At 36.5% G+C, this 13748-nt stretch overlaps 1 protein-coding gene across 1 annotated transcript in view; it reads left to right on the forward strand.

The window, feature by feature from the left end:
• LOC132495326 (sodium channel protein type 2 subunit alpha-like) overlaps nt 1-13748 on the forward strand; it is a 91035-nt gene that overhangs the window by 18005 nt on the left and 59282 nt on the right. The window contains exons 8-12 of the mRNA XM_060107139.1: nt 1091-1154; nt 2711-2852; nt 2994-3200; nt 4579-4866; nt 10035-10382. Of these exons, the coding sequence (XP_059963122.1) occupies nt 1091-1154; nt 2711-2852; nt 2994-3200; nt 4579-4866; nt 10035-10382 (1049 nt within the window). The remainder of the gene's footprint in view (nt 1-1090; nt 1155-2710; nt 2853-2993; nt 3201-4578; nt 4867-10034; nt 10383-13748) is intronic.

The following is a 13748-nucleotide window of genomic DNA, read 5'->3' on the forward strand; positions in this document are numbered from 1 at the left end:
TTCTGTATTCAGAAATAATAAAAATTTTCACCTAGATATTCTGCATATAAAACAGCCACCTGTATATTCTGCATATAAAATAGCCACCTGTATATTCTAGATTGAAAAGAAAACCTGCATATTTTTATATTGTATTAATGGACTTATCTTTAAATCTTTAATCTCTAAATATCTAGAGTGATTTTTGATATATGTTATGAGGTAAGGATCTAAAATTTTTTGTGAAACTATGACCCAGATTGACCTACATAATATATTAGGGTATTCCTTGAATATAGGCTTTTAAGTATTCCTGAAAACTATAGTAAAATTTTTTGTGGGGGTTATGTGTGTGTGTTTTTTTAATGTATATGTGTCTGTGTGTTTTTGTATGTGAATATGTAAATATGTATGTTTATATATGTGTATGTTTCCTGAGATCATCTTTGCAACTTATTAAATTTATATATAAAGCATTCCTTAAGAATAAAAAATAGGTATACTTAGAAAATACGTATCTCCAAAGAAGCAAGTTTATCTTGAAAGACAGTATTCAAGCCAAAATTCAAAGCAAAACACTTACTTACAGTATCATGGAAAGAGCAAACAGCTCAGTCCACTTTTCACAAGAAATTAAGTTAAAATTGGTAGGGAAAACAAAGGTCTGAATCTAGTTTGGGTCCAGGCAAAGCGTAGTTGTAAAATAAAATGTTATTTCATGGCAGCATTTAGAAGCAACAAGGCTTTCCTATCATTCACTTTTTGTGCCAAACAGCCTTAATTTGACAGCTATTTTTTGAATTATCCCTAGCAGTTTGAGCTTATATTTGCAATAAATGCTGATAGAGAATGCTATAATAGTTATTCCTTACCAAAAAAATTCTTTCTAAATCAATTTTCTAAACATTTGTTTAATCAAAAATGTTTTTTGATATTTGTTTAATATTCAATTATTATTAAAATATTTTCATTTAACCCTATACATATTTATTACTTTATCAATTTCATCATGGTTTAAAAAAAAGTAAGCTTTGTTACCTAGGCACAATGGCTGAAGTGTTTTGAGGGTTTTTTAAAAATGATTCTTTCTATTCTTTGCTCTTTTAAATAGGTCACTTCTATTTTTTGGAAGGGCAAAATGATGCTCTGCTTTGTGGCAACAGCTCAGATGCAGGGTAAGTGATGTTTTGTGTTGAGTCTCAGTCCACACTGTTCCATTGGCCTTAATAACCTGCTACCTCTACCCATCCAGTCCCCGCTTGCTCCTCATTCAAAGCCCTGCATAAATTCCACTTCACGCTGACTCTCAAAATAGCTGGGATAAGTGTGGATTCTCACCTCTTTCACCCACTCACTCATACGCAGCAATTATTTTTCCATACTATGTCACAGCTAATCTTGCAAATTAGTTCAATGGAAAATATAGGGAAAAGCAGTACATGTACATAAGAAGCTTAAGTTAATAGAATTCATAAGCATGTTCTTTTATAAGTGTGATATTCTATATAAGCTAATGTGGTCTCCATGGCATAAAATGTAAGATATCTGAAGATAATGTCAATAACTGAGGTGTGGTGAGTACACGTTTAGCATATTTTAGTGAAGCAGTTAACAGCATAGACTGGAGAGTTTACATGAATTCAAACCCAGACTTCACCATATAACGTCACCTCTCCTTACCTTGATTTCCCCATGTGATAAATAAGAATAATTATAGGGTGGCTGTGAGAATTAAATGGATTAATGAATGTTTAGCTATTACAGCATTCAATAAGTACTTTTAATTATTATGATTGGCATCATGTGAATGCTTGTTATTAAAAAGTATTGTACCTGGAGCTAAAGCAAGGAGGAAAATTCAGAGAAATAGTTACCTTTCTCTAGTTAACAAGATTTTAGAATCATAGACAGAAATCTAATGTTCTTTCTGTGGAAGATGATATTGTGGACATTAGTAGCTAATACCTGTAGCAAAATTCCCAATGGTATCAGCATCAGGCTTTGCATTTGGCTCATGTGATAAAGATTGTGCTGCCTTTATCTCCAGATCTTAGTGATAAGTAAAACAGACTGATTTTAACTCTTTCTCTGTACTATACTAAATGTTTTACATATGATATCATATTCAATGATTGTAAGTTTGGGAGGCAGGTTCTGTTATTAGCCGTTTCTTACATATGAGGTTCTCCAAGACTAGCAAGTGTGGGAAACTTGCCCAAGGTCTCGCAGCCCAGAAGTGTCAGGCACAATATTGAGGCCAGGTCAGCTTGATCATTAAGGTCATACTATGAAACCTTCACTCTGCAGACTCATTCATTCCTCTCAATGTGCCCCCACTCTTTTCTTTAGCCCTCTTGCCTACCTCCACATTCAACACACTTCTGCCTCTAGATATCTTCAGTGAAAATCAAATTTTTCCCTGTAGACTTATTTTTCTGTTCATGTTCACAAATCCCAGAAGATAGTAATCATAATATGTTTGCTTTTATATGGAGACATGATAAATATAATAATGACAATCATGAATCACAGAGGAATCCACAAATAGACTGTTGTTCTTTTGTTATGTAAATCAGTGCACTTAAGTGCTGGGTTGAGCACTGGCTAAAGTGAGAGAAATCTGCTTTCCCTGGTGTCTCATAAAATGGATATTGGCATCTATAAAAACAGGAAAGCCAGCCATCCAACTTATAGTTACTGACTTCCTTTCTTTCCTTTAACCTAATAACAGCCAGTGTCCAGAAGGATACATCTGTGTGAAGGCTGGTAGAAACCCCAACTATGGCTACACAAGCTTCGACACCTTTAGCTGGGCTTTCTTGTCCTTATTTCGTCTTATGACTCAAGACTTCTGGGAAAACCTTTATCAACTGGTGAGAACAGATAAAACGATTCTTCTGGGAAGCATGAAATACTGAGATCAAGAGAATTGCTATAATATACTTTATTACTTAGAGTGTGAGCTCATAACATCCTGTATAAAATTTAATAAAATATCTCTTCCATTTCTGCAGACATTACGTGCTGCTGGGAAAACATACATGATATTTTTTGTGCTAGTCATTTTCTTGGGCTCATTCTACCTTATAAATTTAATCCTGGCTGTGGTGGCCATGGCCTATGAGGAACAGAATCAGGCAACGCTGGAAGAGGCTGAACAGAAAGAAGCTGAATTTCAGCAGATGCTTGAACAATTAAAAAAGCAACAAGAAGAAGCTCAGGTATAGTAGCAAGCTTCGAGCCTTTTTGTGTTTGTTTATCTCAGCTGTCTGACCACACTGTCGAGACCAGAGTCATTTAACACACAAAATCAGCAGTGGTAATTGATGTTCAAAACAAGTCATATGTATTTGCTAAGTGTTAGGAGCCTGTTTGGTTATTAGGAGATTATTATTTTATTTTGATGATTATTTATGGTCAATAGTAATGGCATCCAAACATGATGAATTATAATGACTTTGTTGACAGTTTTTTCTCCCTTGTGACCCTTTATTCACTCAAGCTCACAAAGTAGTTATACCTACATGCCTTCAGTCGAAGTATTTTCTTAATCTTCTGAGGAAGCAGAATTCAGTTATAATTGCTTCTTCGTTAGTGTTGCTAGAGGTGGGAAAGGTCAGAAAACCAGGGTCAAACTGAGAAGATTATTTCATAGAGTCTGGAAGAAAGACAAAGACCTATTTAATGTTTATTTTCTATTTCAAGTGTTTAAATGCAAGTTTGTGGATTGCATAAGGAAAACACTGGTACATAAACATACTAAATCATTACATTCTTTACCTACTACTCTGTAAATCCTATAATTTGGACTGTTGAGGCTTCAAAATAAGGCAAGAATTTCTCTAGTTATATTTGTTTGACTTAATGTCATTAATCCAATTGCCTATATTCGTCTTTTCTTGAATGTAGCGTACAGTTCCCTTTTAACACAGAATATCCTAAATATCAATATGTAATAAAGATCAAATAAATAAAATATACTGGGCTAGCAGCAACAACATTGAGCACTTTTTCTTTCCAAAAACTGTACTGTTGAAATTTACAAATTCATTTGGATGCCATGATCTGGGATTTTCTTATATACAATTTGTAATCTGCTTTTGTTGTGCATTTCTTAGTGAAATAATCATTTTAAGTCAAAGAGAAAAAAAGGTTTATTTAAACAAAATGCTTGACTGAATTAAATTTAATAATTTAGACTGGCACTAAAAGTCATTGTCAAGTGGAAGTGTGATGGATCAGGTTAAAATAGGAAACCTTTAGTTCTTAAATTCTTTCCTTCTTATGATATTGTTTAAATCACAGAAAAAAATCATGATATTTGAGTATCTTATTCATCTAATTAGATAATTAAAAAGTGTAGTGTGAGGCTACAGGTTGAAGATCTTCATTAAAGCCACATGATCATCTTCCACTATTCTGTTCATTTTAATTCTTTAACCGGTCTAACGACAATGCATTGTTTTCCAAATACATACTAGAATGGAGAATCATTTTTCAAAATCACATATTCATGATACCAAAGATAAAGTAAGCAGTAACATAGATAGAGTTTTTCAAAGTGTATATGCAACTACCATCTCCCTTGAACCCTTCTAGGCAGCAGCTGCAGCAGCATCTGCTGAATCAAGAGACTTCAGTGGTGCTGGTGGGATAGGGGTTTTCTCAGAAAGTTCTTCAGTAGCATCAAAGTTGAGCTCCAAGAGTGAAAAAGAGCTGAAAAACAGAAGGAAGAAAAAGAAACAGAAAGAACAGTCTGGAGAAGAAGAGAAGGAAGATGGGGTCCACAAATCTGAATCTGAAGACAGCATAAAAAGAAAAGGTTTCCGTTTTTCCTTAGAAGGAAGCCGGCTGACATATGAAAAGAGGTTTTCCTCTCCACACCAGGTAAAAATATTAGATTATATAAATTGCATTGTCATAACAAACACAATTTTTTTAAGATATGCCAGAATCTGGTTAGATAAAACTGCCTTCTTCCTGGATGGCACAATGCTTTCAGAATGGTAATGATCATTGAGTGTTTTGGTTATCACCTCAAGGAATTTGTGAGTTTTACAACTTTTTGGAATTCAGGAAAGCATTTTTAGAGCATAGATCCCAGTGGGCTTGGGAAGCCTTGTGATTCTGAGACTTCTCAGGGCAATTTTCTACATGAGGAATAATCAGCAGATGGTTACTGTCCCTTCTTAGCTGTGGTGCCTGGACCCAGTGAATTGTAGGTTTTCTGAGTGACAGGTTCCTAGAAGTGAAGAGTGGATTCTTTCAGACCATCTGTGCAGTTGTTCCCATGTATGTGCGAACTTCATGTGGGGAGTGTATTCTTCGTGTCCTTGTTTCAAGGGAAACCGAAGCAAAATTTTTCTAAAAATGTAATCAAAAATTTTAGGCAGACATGCACTGAAGAAGATTTATGACACTAAATAAACAGTTGTGCTTAATTGCTCTTGATTATCTGTGTCTCATGTTTAAGGAGACTTGCATGAAAAGAATACCTTGACTTACATAGTGCAGAAAATGATATCTAGATGCTTCTGGCTTATGTACCAACACAAGCTGCTGAAACTTTGAAATTTAGGATCCTTAATTGTCTTTGAAATTACCAAGAGAATTACCAGAAATACAGTTTTTCAGTAGTGAAAGCTTAATATCCATACAGTTAACAGTCACAAGTTGAACAACACCGATAACAGTGATAATAGCTAACACCTACGTGGTGCATTGCTACTTGAAGCCACTCACTACAGCCCTAGGGTGGTACTATAATCTTCATCCCCAATCTGCAGATGTGAAGACAGGGGAAGGCTGGTATTCTTCGCTGAGTGCCTGTTTTGTGCTTGGCATTCTTCTTACTCTACCATAATTAATGTTAACAGCCCTGCATAGTACTACTTTCACTATTTTTTAGGCTCAGTGAAGTTAAATAATTGCCCAATGTCATCTGGTTATTAAAGGTTGAAGCGGCATTCAGATTTGGCCTGACACTGATACCCTTGAACTTTCCACTGTATCAGGCTGACTAGAAAGAACATCTTTAAAAAATATCTCTTTTTTCCCCTGGCGGTCCAGTGGTTAAGACTTCACCTTCCAATGCAGCGGGGTGCAGGTCCGATCCCAGGTCAGGGAACTAAGACACCACATGCCATGTGACATGGCCAAAAACATTTTTTTAAATAATAATATTAAAAGAAATAAAAATATTTTTAAAAATCTTAAGAAACTGTTGAGGAAATTTACAATTTGATTTCATTTAAAAGATACATATATGTAGGATTATACATGCTCTTTGTACATTTTTTTTTTTTTTTTTTTTTTTTTTTTTTTTGCGGTAGGCGGGCCTCTCACTGTTGTGGCCTCTCCCGTTGCGGAGCACAGGCTCCGGACGCGCAGGCTCAGCGGCCATGGCTCACGGGCCCAGCCGCTCCGCGGCATGTGGGATCTTCCCGGACCGGGGCACGAACCTGTATCCCCTGCATCAGCAGGCGGACTCTCAACCACTGCGCCACCAGGGAAGCCCCTCTTTGTACATTTTTTAGTATACACAGTCTCACATAGCCTTATGTTTAATACATATAAATTTTTATGTCAGCCTGATTCACTCCAAGTCCAGGTAACATTATAAGATAGGATAAATTAAAGGCTTAGTGAGGTTGAATTTAAATTTGAAGTAGAATTTGTTTTTAAATAAATATCAACATTTACTCACCCCTATTCATGTTGTCACAATCATTATGATTACATTAGTGGAGATACTAATCTTAATAAATGTGAATTTTAAAAAAATCAAATCCCCTTTTTAGAGCATTATTTATTTTGAAGGAAGGGAAAAAGAGAAGGAGAGAGGGAGGAAAGAAGGAAAGTAAGTTACCTGAGGAAAAACTACCTAAATCTGAACTGCAAACCAACAGATACCACAGAGTTATTCCAATTTGCTTCATCTCAAGTCCTATAGAATGAATTGTAGGCAAAATAGTAAAGTCTGAAAATGTTAGGCTCTATCCCATCTGTTTCTGTAAATTTTGTCCAAAGGTATAACATTTTCCCCATACTGTCTTCTTAAAACCTCTGCTTCCTAGTTGGGCATTATAGGTGATCACTCACACAACATGTAATATCTGGCTCAAATTAATATTTGTTTCTGAAGTGGTATGTGTATAAAAATAGAACTAAAGATTTTTATCTGACAAACAAGTAGACAAACAAGTAACTAAGAAGATGGAGAGGGCAATGGAGAGGCACAAAGAGAGAGAGAGAGATAAAGGAAGAGGAAGAAAGGGAGGAATGCTGAAATCATATTAATCCCACTTTGCAAGACCCTGTAAGTACTACTGAAAATAGTGAACCAGGTTCTTAACCTGGGAACAGTGATGAAGGGTCCATAGCTTTTGTTAGATTTTTCAAGGGCCTAAGGCCCAAAAGTAATATAAACTATTGTTTTGTAGTGACAGGATAGGCAACTGTGTTGGTAACCATTTCTACTTTCATATTGAAAAAAATATAATGTATACTTTTACCATAGGATTCTAATTTTCTCAGTAGAGTAGGTGGATTATATGAAATATTTTTTAGACTTCAATATGACTTGTTAGTGTGGGAGAAGGGAAAGAAGAAAGTCAAGAGTGCAATCTCTAATGACGTCTCAAGACAACCTGAATATTTTATTTTGAAGCCTTTATAAGATACTGTTGACTTTCTGAAGTTATTATTTCCCTCCATATTTGTGATAAACGAGGAGTTTTTAGAGATCCATTTGATATGGCAGATTTTTTCTTACTGTCCATCCTCTATTTGTGGCATAGCATCTGATTGCTATGGATTTATGTAATCAATGTAAACAGTGGAAGTTGATGCTAACAGATGGGAAACAATCATTTTTCATATAGCTGCCATATGTAAACTATGCTCTTGTGTGGCATAATTCACCTTTGAACTTTGAGAAACACTGTTTGCAATTTAATAACATTTCTCTCCAACCCTTCTGTTGGCTCTAATTGAGGGGAGTACTTGTAGTTAAAATAAAAACTCTTACTAAGAGTGGTACATATACATAATTTCTACTTTATTTCTTATTGCCAAGCATTTCTTATCTGGCTTCTTTTTGAGGTAATGATAACCAGTAGGTCAGAAATTCTGTAACTGTTATGTCCTTATTGCTAATTCAAAGTCCCATGTGAAAGGAAAGAAAGGAGACATGAAAGAAATTGGATAGTGTAGGAGAAGTTGAAAAAATACTCGTATTGGGGATTTCCCTGGTGGTCCAGTGGTTAAGACTCCACACTCCCAATGCACAGGGCCCGGGTTTGATCCCTGGTCAGGGATACTGTGTGCTGCAACTAAGACCAGGCACCCAATTAAATAAATAAATATTAAAAAATAGAAAAAAATAAATAATACTCATATGGAAACAATAAAAGAAAAGAATAATGAAGTTGATAACAGGATGAAAAAACATGGGTATAGGAAAAGAAGAAATAAGTTCTGCTGTGGGAGCAGATCAGTATTCTTAGATGTGTTTCTGTAAATAATGAATAAGATCATATAACATAAGATAGTGTTTAAAGATTATAGACATTTTATAGATGTTTATAGATGTTATTGAGAAAATCATTCTTTAACTGAAAATAAAATTAAATGTATACTTATTAGGGAATGTAAAAAATAGGTACAAAATAATAATTTTAGTTAGCTTTAAATCCTTTGGAGATAAAAAGGTGAAACTAGTAATGGTTAAATGATAAAGTTGATACTCTATTAATAATCATAGAAATCCAACTTAAGCCAGCTTAAGCAAAAAAGAGGATTAAATTATATAAATGATATCAATGAGTAGCTTTAGGCACAGCTAGATCCAAAGGCTCAAAACATGTTATCAGGGCCAAGTATTACTCCACATCTCCAGGTTCCTCCAATATGCTGATAAGATGCCCACCATGGCTCCAAACTTACATTCAATATTTTTTAGCAACCTCAGTCGAAAATGCACCTCTTTCCCAACAATTGTACAAGAAATTGGTGACTGTCAATGGACCATGCAGGGTCTCCTACCCATTTTCAAACCAGTCTCTATGGCCAGAGGCATAGAATACACTCATTGACTAGACCTGCACCATGGTCTTGCCTGGGGAACAGTTCTTGGAGATAATCGGGGTACTGTCCACAGAAAAAGAACAAATGGGTATTGGACAAACAGAAACAAGTGCTCACTGAGTGAGGTTGTAAAAATAGTAATAAACAGCAAATGATTCGTTGTGCTCAATGGTACTATGTTTGAGAATCAAAGTAAACTGAATGATAACAATGACATTGTAGCCATCTAGAAAATTGTCACAAGGTTGTGACCAGATACTTAGTGAAGACCAGGTTTTTGTAAATATGGTGCTCTTTAGATTTCTTGAGACAGAAGAGTGAAAATCAGGGAATGAATCATACAGTTCTTTCCGCTAGATTTGTTTAAATTATTCATGAGGACTGTTATAAAATATGCAAAGGGAAGGAGAGAAGTTGCTCCTTGTACTATAATTAAACAGACCTACTAGCAAGATTGGTTTTATTTTCCTCGGTGGTGAGATCTGCATCTGGGTGTGGGCACTAGTGAACTCTTACTGGTGTAGTTTTGGCTTCAAAGGATCAAAACTTAGTTGTGTACTTAATTGCTTTCCACTGGGTTGTTAAATAAGAATAGTTTCTAGAGAAGGGTCTAGCAAAGATTTCAGTTCTAGGTGCCAGAAATGAGACAAAACAGTCTTTAGTGCGGGTACTTATGACTATATGAAGTCATGGGTAAAGTGGTAGAAAATGAGAGCTCAGAAGATGAAAATGAAGGAAGGGAGGAAAAGGGAGAGCAAAAAAGAAAGACCTGAACCTAGTAGAAAGTGCCAGAACCCCACCAGCAGTTGCCACAGGAGCCCTTGCTTCCACCTGTCCAATGCCTTACCTTTGGTGAGTCAACAGCTATGAAATGAAGAGTCCAGGCTCATATTCTTCAGGACACCAGCACTTAATTCTGTTCATCTGTTTTTTGTTTGTTTGTTTGTTTCCTTTCTTGTTATTGATAGTCTTTATTGAGCATCCGTGGCTCCCTTTTCTCTCCAAGACGCAACAGTAGGGCGAGCCTTTTCAGCTTCAGAGGTCGAGCCAAGGATATTGGCTCTGAGAATGACTTTGCCGATGACGAGCACAGCACCTTCGAAGACAATGACAGCAGAAGAGACTCTCTGTTTGTGCCGCACAGACACGGGGAGCGGCGCCCCAGCAATGTCAGCCAGGCCAGCCGCGCCTCCAGGGTGCTCCCCGTTCTGCCCATGAACGGGAAGATGCACAGTGCTGTGGATTGCAACGGCGTGGTCTCCCTGGTCGGGGGCCCTTCTGCCCTCACATCTCCCGCTGGACAGCTCCTGCCAGAGGTGAGGCCAGTGAAACCTGCAGCTGTTGGCGAGGGAGCTGTGGCTGGTTGCAGGCAGGAATGGGTGTCGATTTCCACACGTGTGAATTTTACAGAGTCTAACGTTCAAAGGCCAGGGGTCAGTTCAATCAAGTTATGAATTTATTTTGTCAAATTGTTCAATTCAGACTTTTCTCAAATGAATTAGAAACGTAGGTTGGGTCTCATAGACTATAATTAGAAGTATTCCTTCATCATTATTACTACAGAATGAAACTTGCCAAAAAGTATAGCAACAATTTATCATGCATTATGATTAGTTAATATAAGCAAAGTAAATGCAAGAAATGTTATAAATACTTAACTTAAGGATCTTGTTATCTCTGTTCCTTTAAAAGAAGAACTTGATACTTCCACTTGAAGTAGATAGTATTACTAAATACATCTAAATCCTGCAAGGCAACATTCTTCCTCTTGGAAGGTCAGAGTGCTGTAACATTTTTAGCACCCAGTCAAATGACCATTGTACATCTGTGTGGTAAAGAAGCCACTCGAAGTACCTGGTAAAGTCATGTGTTGTAATTGTTAGGGCAGATTTCAATTTTTATATTACCCTCATGAATTTTTTAATAAACATAGTGGCCCTAAATCATGCATATGAAAAAGGGTTTCAACTAAATACCAGACACTTACAGGGATATGTTATTGACATTTCATTTGTAAAACATAGGTGCTTTTTAAGTTCAGTATTAAATAAGACTTCATTTGCCAATATAAAAATATTCTAGCAATGTCATTGGTTATACTTTATAGCTTACAGAATCATATTAAAATCTTCTCAGTATGATTTTTTTTTACACAATTCTACTCATTATAGTTAGACGAGCTCTTTCAGCTACATTAAAATCATATGGAGTCAGCTTTCAGTCACCTAATAGAGGAGATTCTTGCCTTGGAATAGCCACTGATCTTCTGACATAGCCACTGACATAGCCACTGATCTTCTTCACTTTTTTCACATAGCCTCTCCCCACCACTTTCTCCCAGAGAAATGTCCAGGTATCCTGGAGTCAGATCAAATCATGAAAAAAGTAGAACTCTGTTGTTAAAGGAACTGGAAGAATGCAAAAGGAATGTCAACTTCTCTTTAAAAATAGGGAATGTCAACTTCTCTTAAAAAATAATCATGGCTAACTATGTACTAGATACTGTCCAGAACACTTTACATGCATTAATTCATTTAGCCCTCACAACAGCCCTTTATCGTAGTTACTAATATTATCCTCATTTTATAAGGAGGAAACTGAGGCCTGTGCATGGTGGAGCTAGGGTTTGACCCCAGGTGTGCTGACTACTGAACCTACATTCTATCTGTATTGCAATATTACCTCCCATTAATTTTCTTAAATGGAAAAGAAGACATGGCCAAGGAAACAAAAACTTTCATTTTAACCCAGTGTATCTCAAAATATATTTCATCTTCAGACTGCTTACATCAGAATTCCCTGGGATACTTTTCAAAGTGGAAATTCCTCATTTCCCCCTCCCTCCAACCCTGGTAACCACCATTCTACTCTCTGCTTCTCTGAGTTTGATGACCACAGGGTCCAAAATTTCATTTATGCAAGATAAATAAATTCTGGATATGTTACTATATAGTATAGGACCTAGAGCTAACAATACTGAATTGTAAATTTAAAATTTGCTAAGAAGGTAGATCTCATGTTAAGTGTTCTTACCCCAAATAGCAACAACAACAATAATAAAAGGAGCGGAAGGAAACTTTAGAAGGTGATGGAAATGTTTATGACCTGACGGTGGTGATGGTTCATAGGTGTATACTTATTCCCAAACTCATCAAGTTGCATACCTGAAATATATACAGCTTTTTACATGTCGATAATACCTCAATAAAGTGGTTTAAAGAAAGAAATGGAGATTTCTGGGCCCAGACTTACTCAGACCAAAAGGCCGAGGAGAGCAAGATCAGGGATTTCTTCTTCCTTAACAAGTATCTCACATGGTTCTTACACATAATAAAGTATGAGTATCACTGATCTTGATAAAGGTTAATTGAACAAACAAAAATAAATCCACAACTTCTTTGCATAAATACAAAGAGAATGTCAGTCTGTCAGAAGATATTTAACATTCATCAATAATTACCCCCAAATCCTGTCATATCAGTGAGGGTGGGATAAATCTCTGAAGGCAAATTGAGGCAGTTTGAAACAAAGCCTAGTGTGATCTCTATTTCCTGCTGCCTTGTGTGATCTCTATTTCCTGCTGCCTTGTGTCCGTCCTTCAGTGCTGCAGTCAGGTGTGAGACAGGGCACTGCAACATGAGCTGCAACATATGGTGCCACATGAGCTGAAAGTGCGGCCAAAGAAGGGGCTTTGCAAGACTGCAGAGAGGAAAAGAGAACAGAAAATAAAGAGCTGCAAACAAATGCCACCCTCCAAAGCACACAATATCCTGCACTTTACACATAAATTCAACTGAAGCAATTTAACTTAAGGAAGAATTTCCTTGGTGATATCATTAGAGATTTTGGAATCTAGCACTACAAATTAGACAGATATAGGATTACACATATAATTTTATATAGAGCAGAAGCGACTAGATGACCTTTAAGTGACCCTATGTTTCCTTTCTTTCTTTCTTTCTTTCTTTCTAACATCTTTATTGGAGTATAATTGCTTTACAATGATGTGTTAGTTACTGCTTTATAACAAAGTGAATCAGTTATACATATACATATATCCCCATATCTCTTCCCTCTTACATCTCCCTCCCTCACTCCCTATCCCACCCCTCTAGGTGGTCACAAAGCACAGAGCTGATCTCCCTGTGCTATGCGGCTGCTTCCCACTAGCTATCTATTTTACATTTGGTAATGTATATATGTCCATGTCACTCTCTCACTTTGTCCCAGCTTACCCTTCCCCCTCCCCATATCCTCAAGTAGGTCTGCATCTTTATTCCCATCTTGCCCTTAGGTTCTTCATGACCATTTTTTTTTTTTTTTTAGATTCCATATATATGTGTTAGCATACAGTATTTGTTTTTCTCTTTCTGACTTACTTCACTCTGTATGACAGACTCTAGGTCCATCCACCTCACTACAAATAACTAACTTCGTTTCTTTTTATGGCTGAGTAATATTCCATTGTATATATGGGCCACATCTTCTTTATCCATTCATCTGTCAGAACACTTAGCTTGCTTCCATGTCCTGGCTATTGTAAATAGAGCTGCAATGAACATTGTGGTACATGTCTCTTTTTGAATTATGGTTTTCTCAGGGTATATGCCCAGTAGTGGGATTGCTGGGTTGTATGGTAGTTCTATTTTTAGTTGTTTAAGGAACCTCCATATGGTTCTCTG

The sequence above is a fragment of the Mesoplodon densirostris genome, chromosome 8, assembly GCF_025265405.1.
Source record: "Mesoplodon densirostris isolate mMesDen1 chromosome 8, mMesDen1 primary haplotype, whole genome shotgun sequence".
NCBI classification, from domain to species: domain Eukaryota; kingdom Metazoa; phylum Chordata; class Mammalia; order Artiodactyla; family Ziphiidae; genus Mesoplodon; species Mesoplodon densirostris.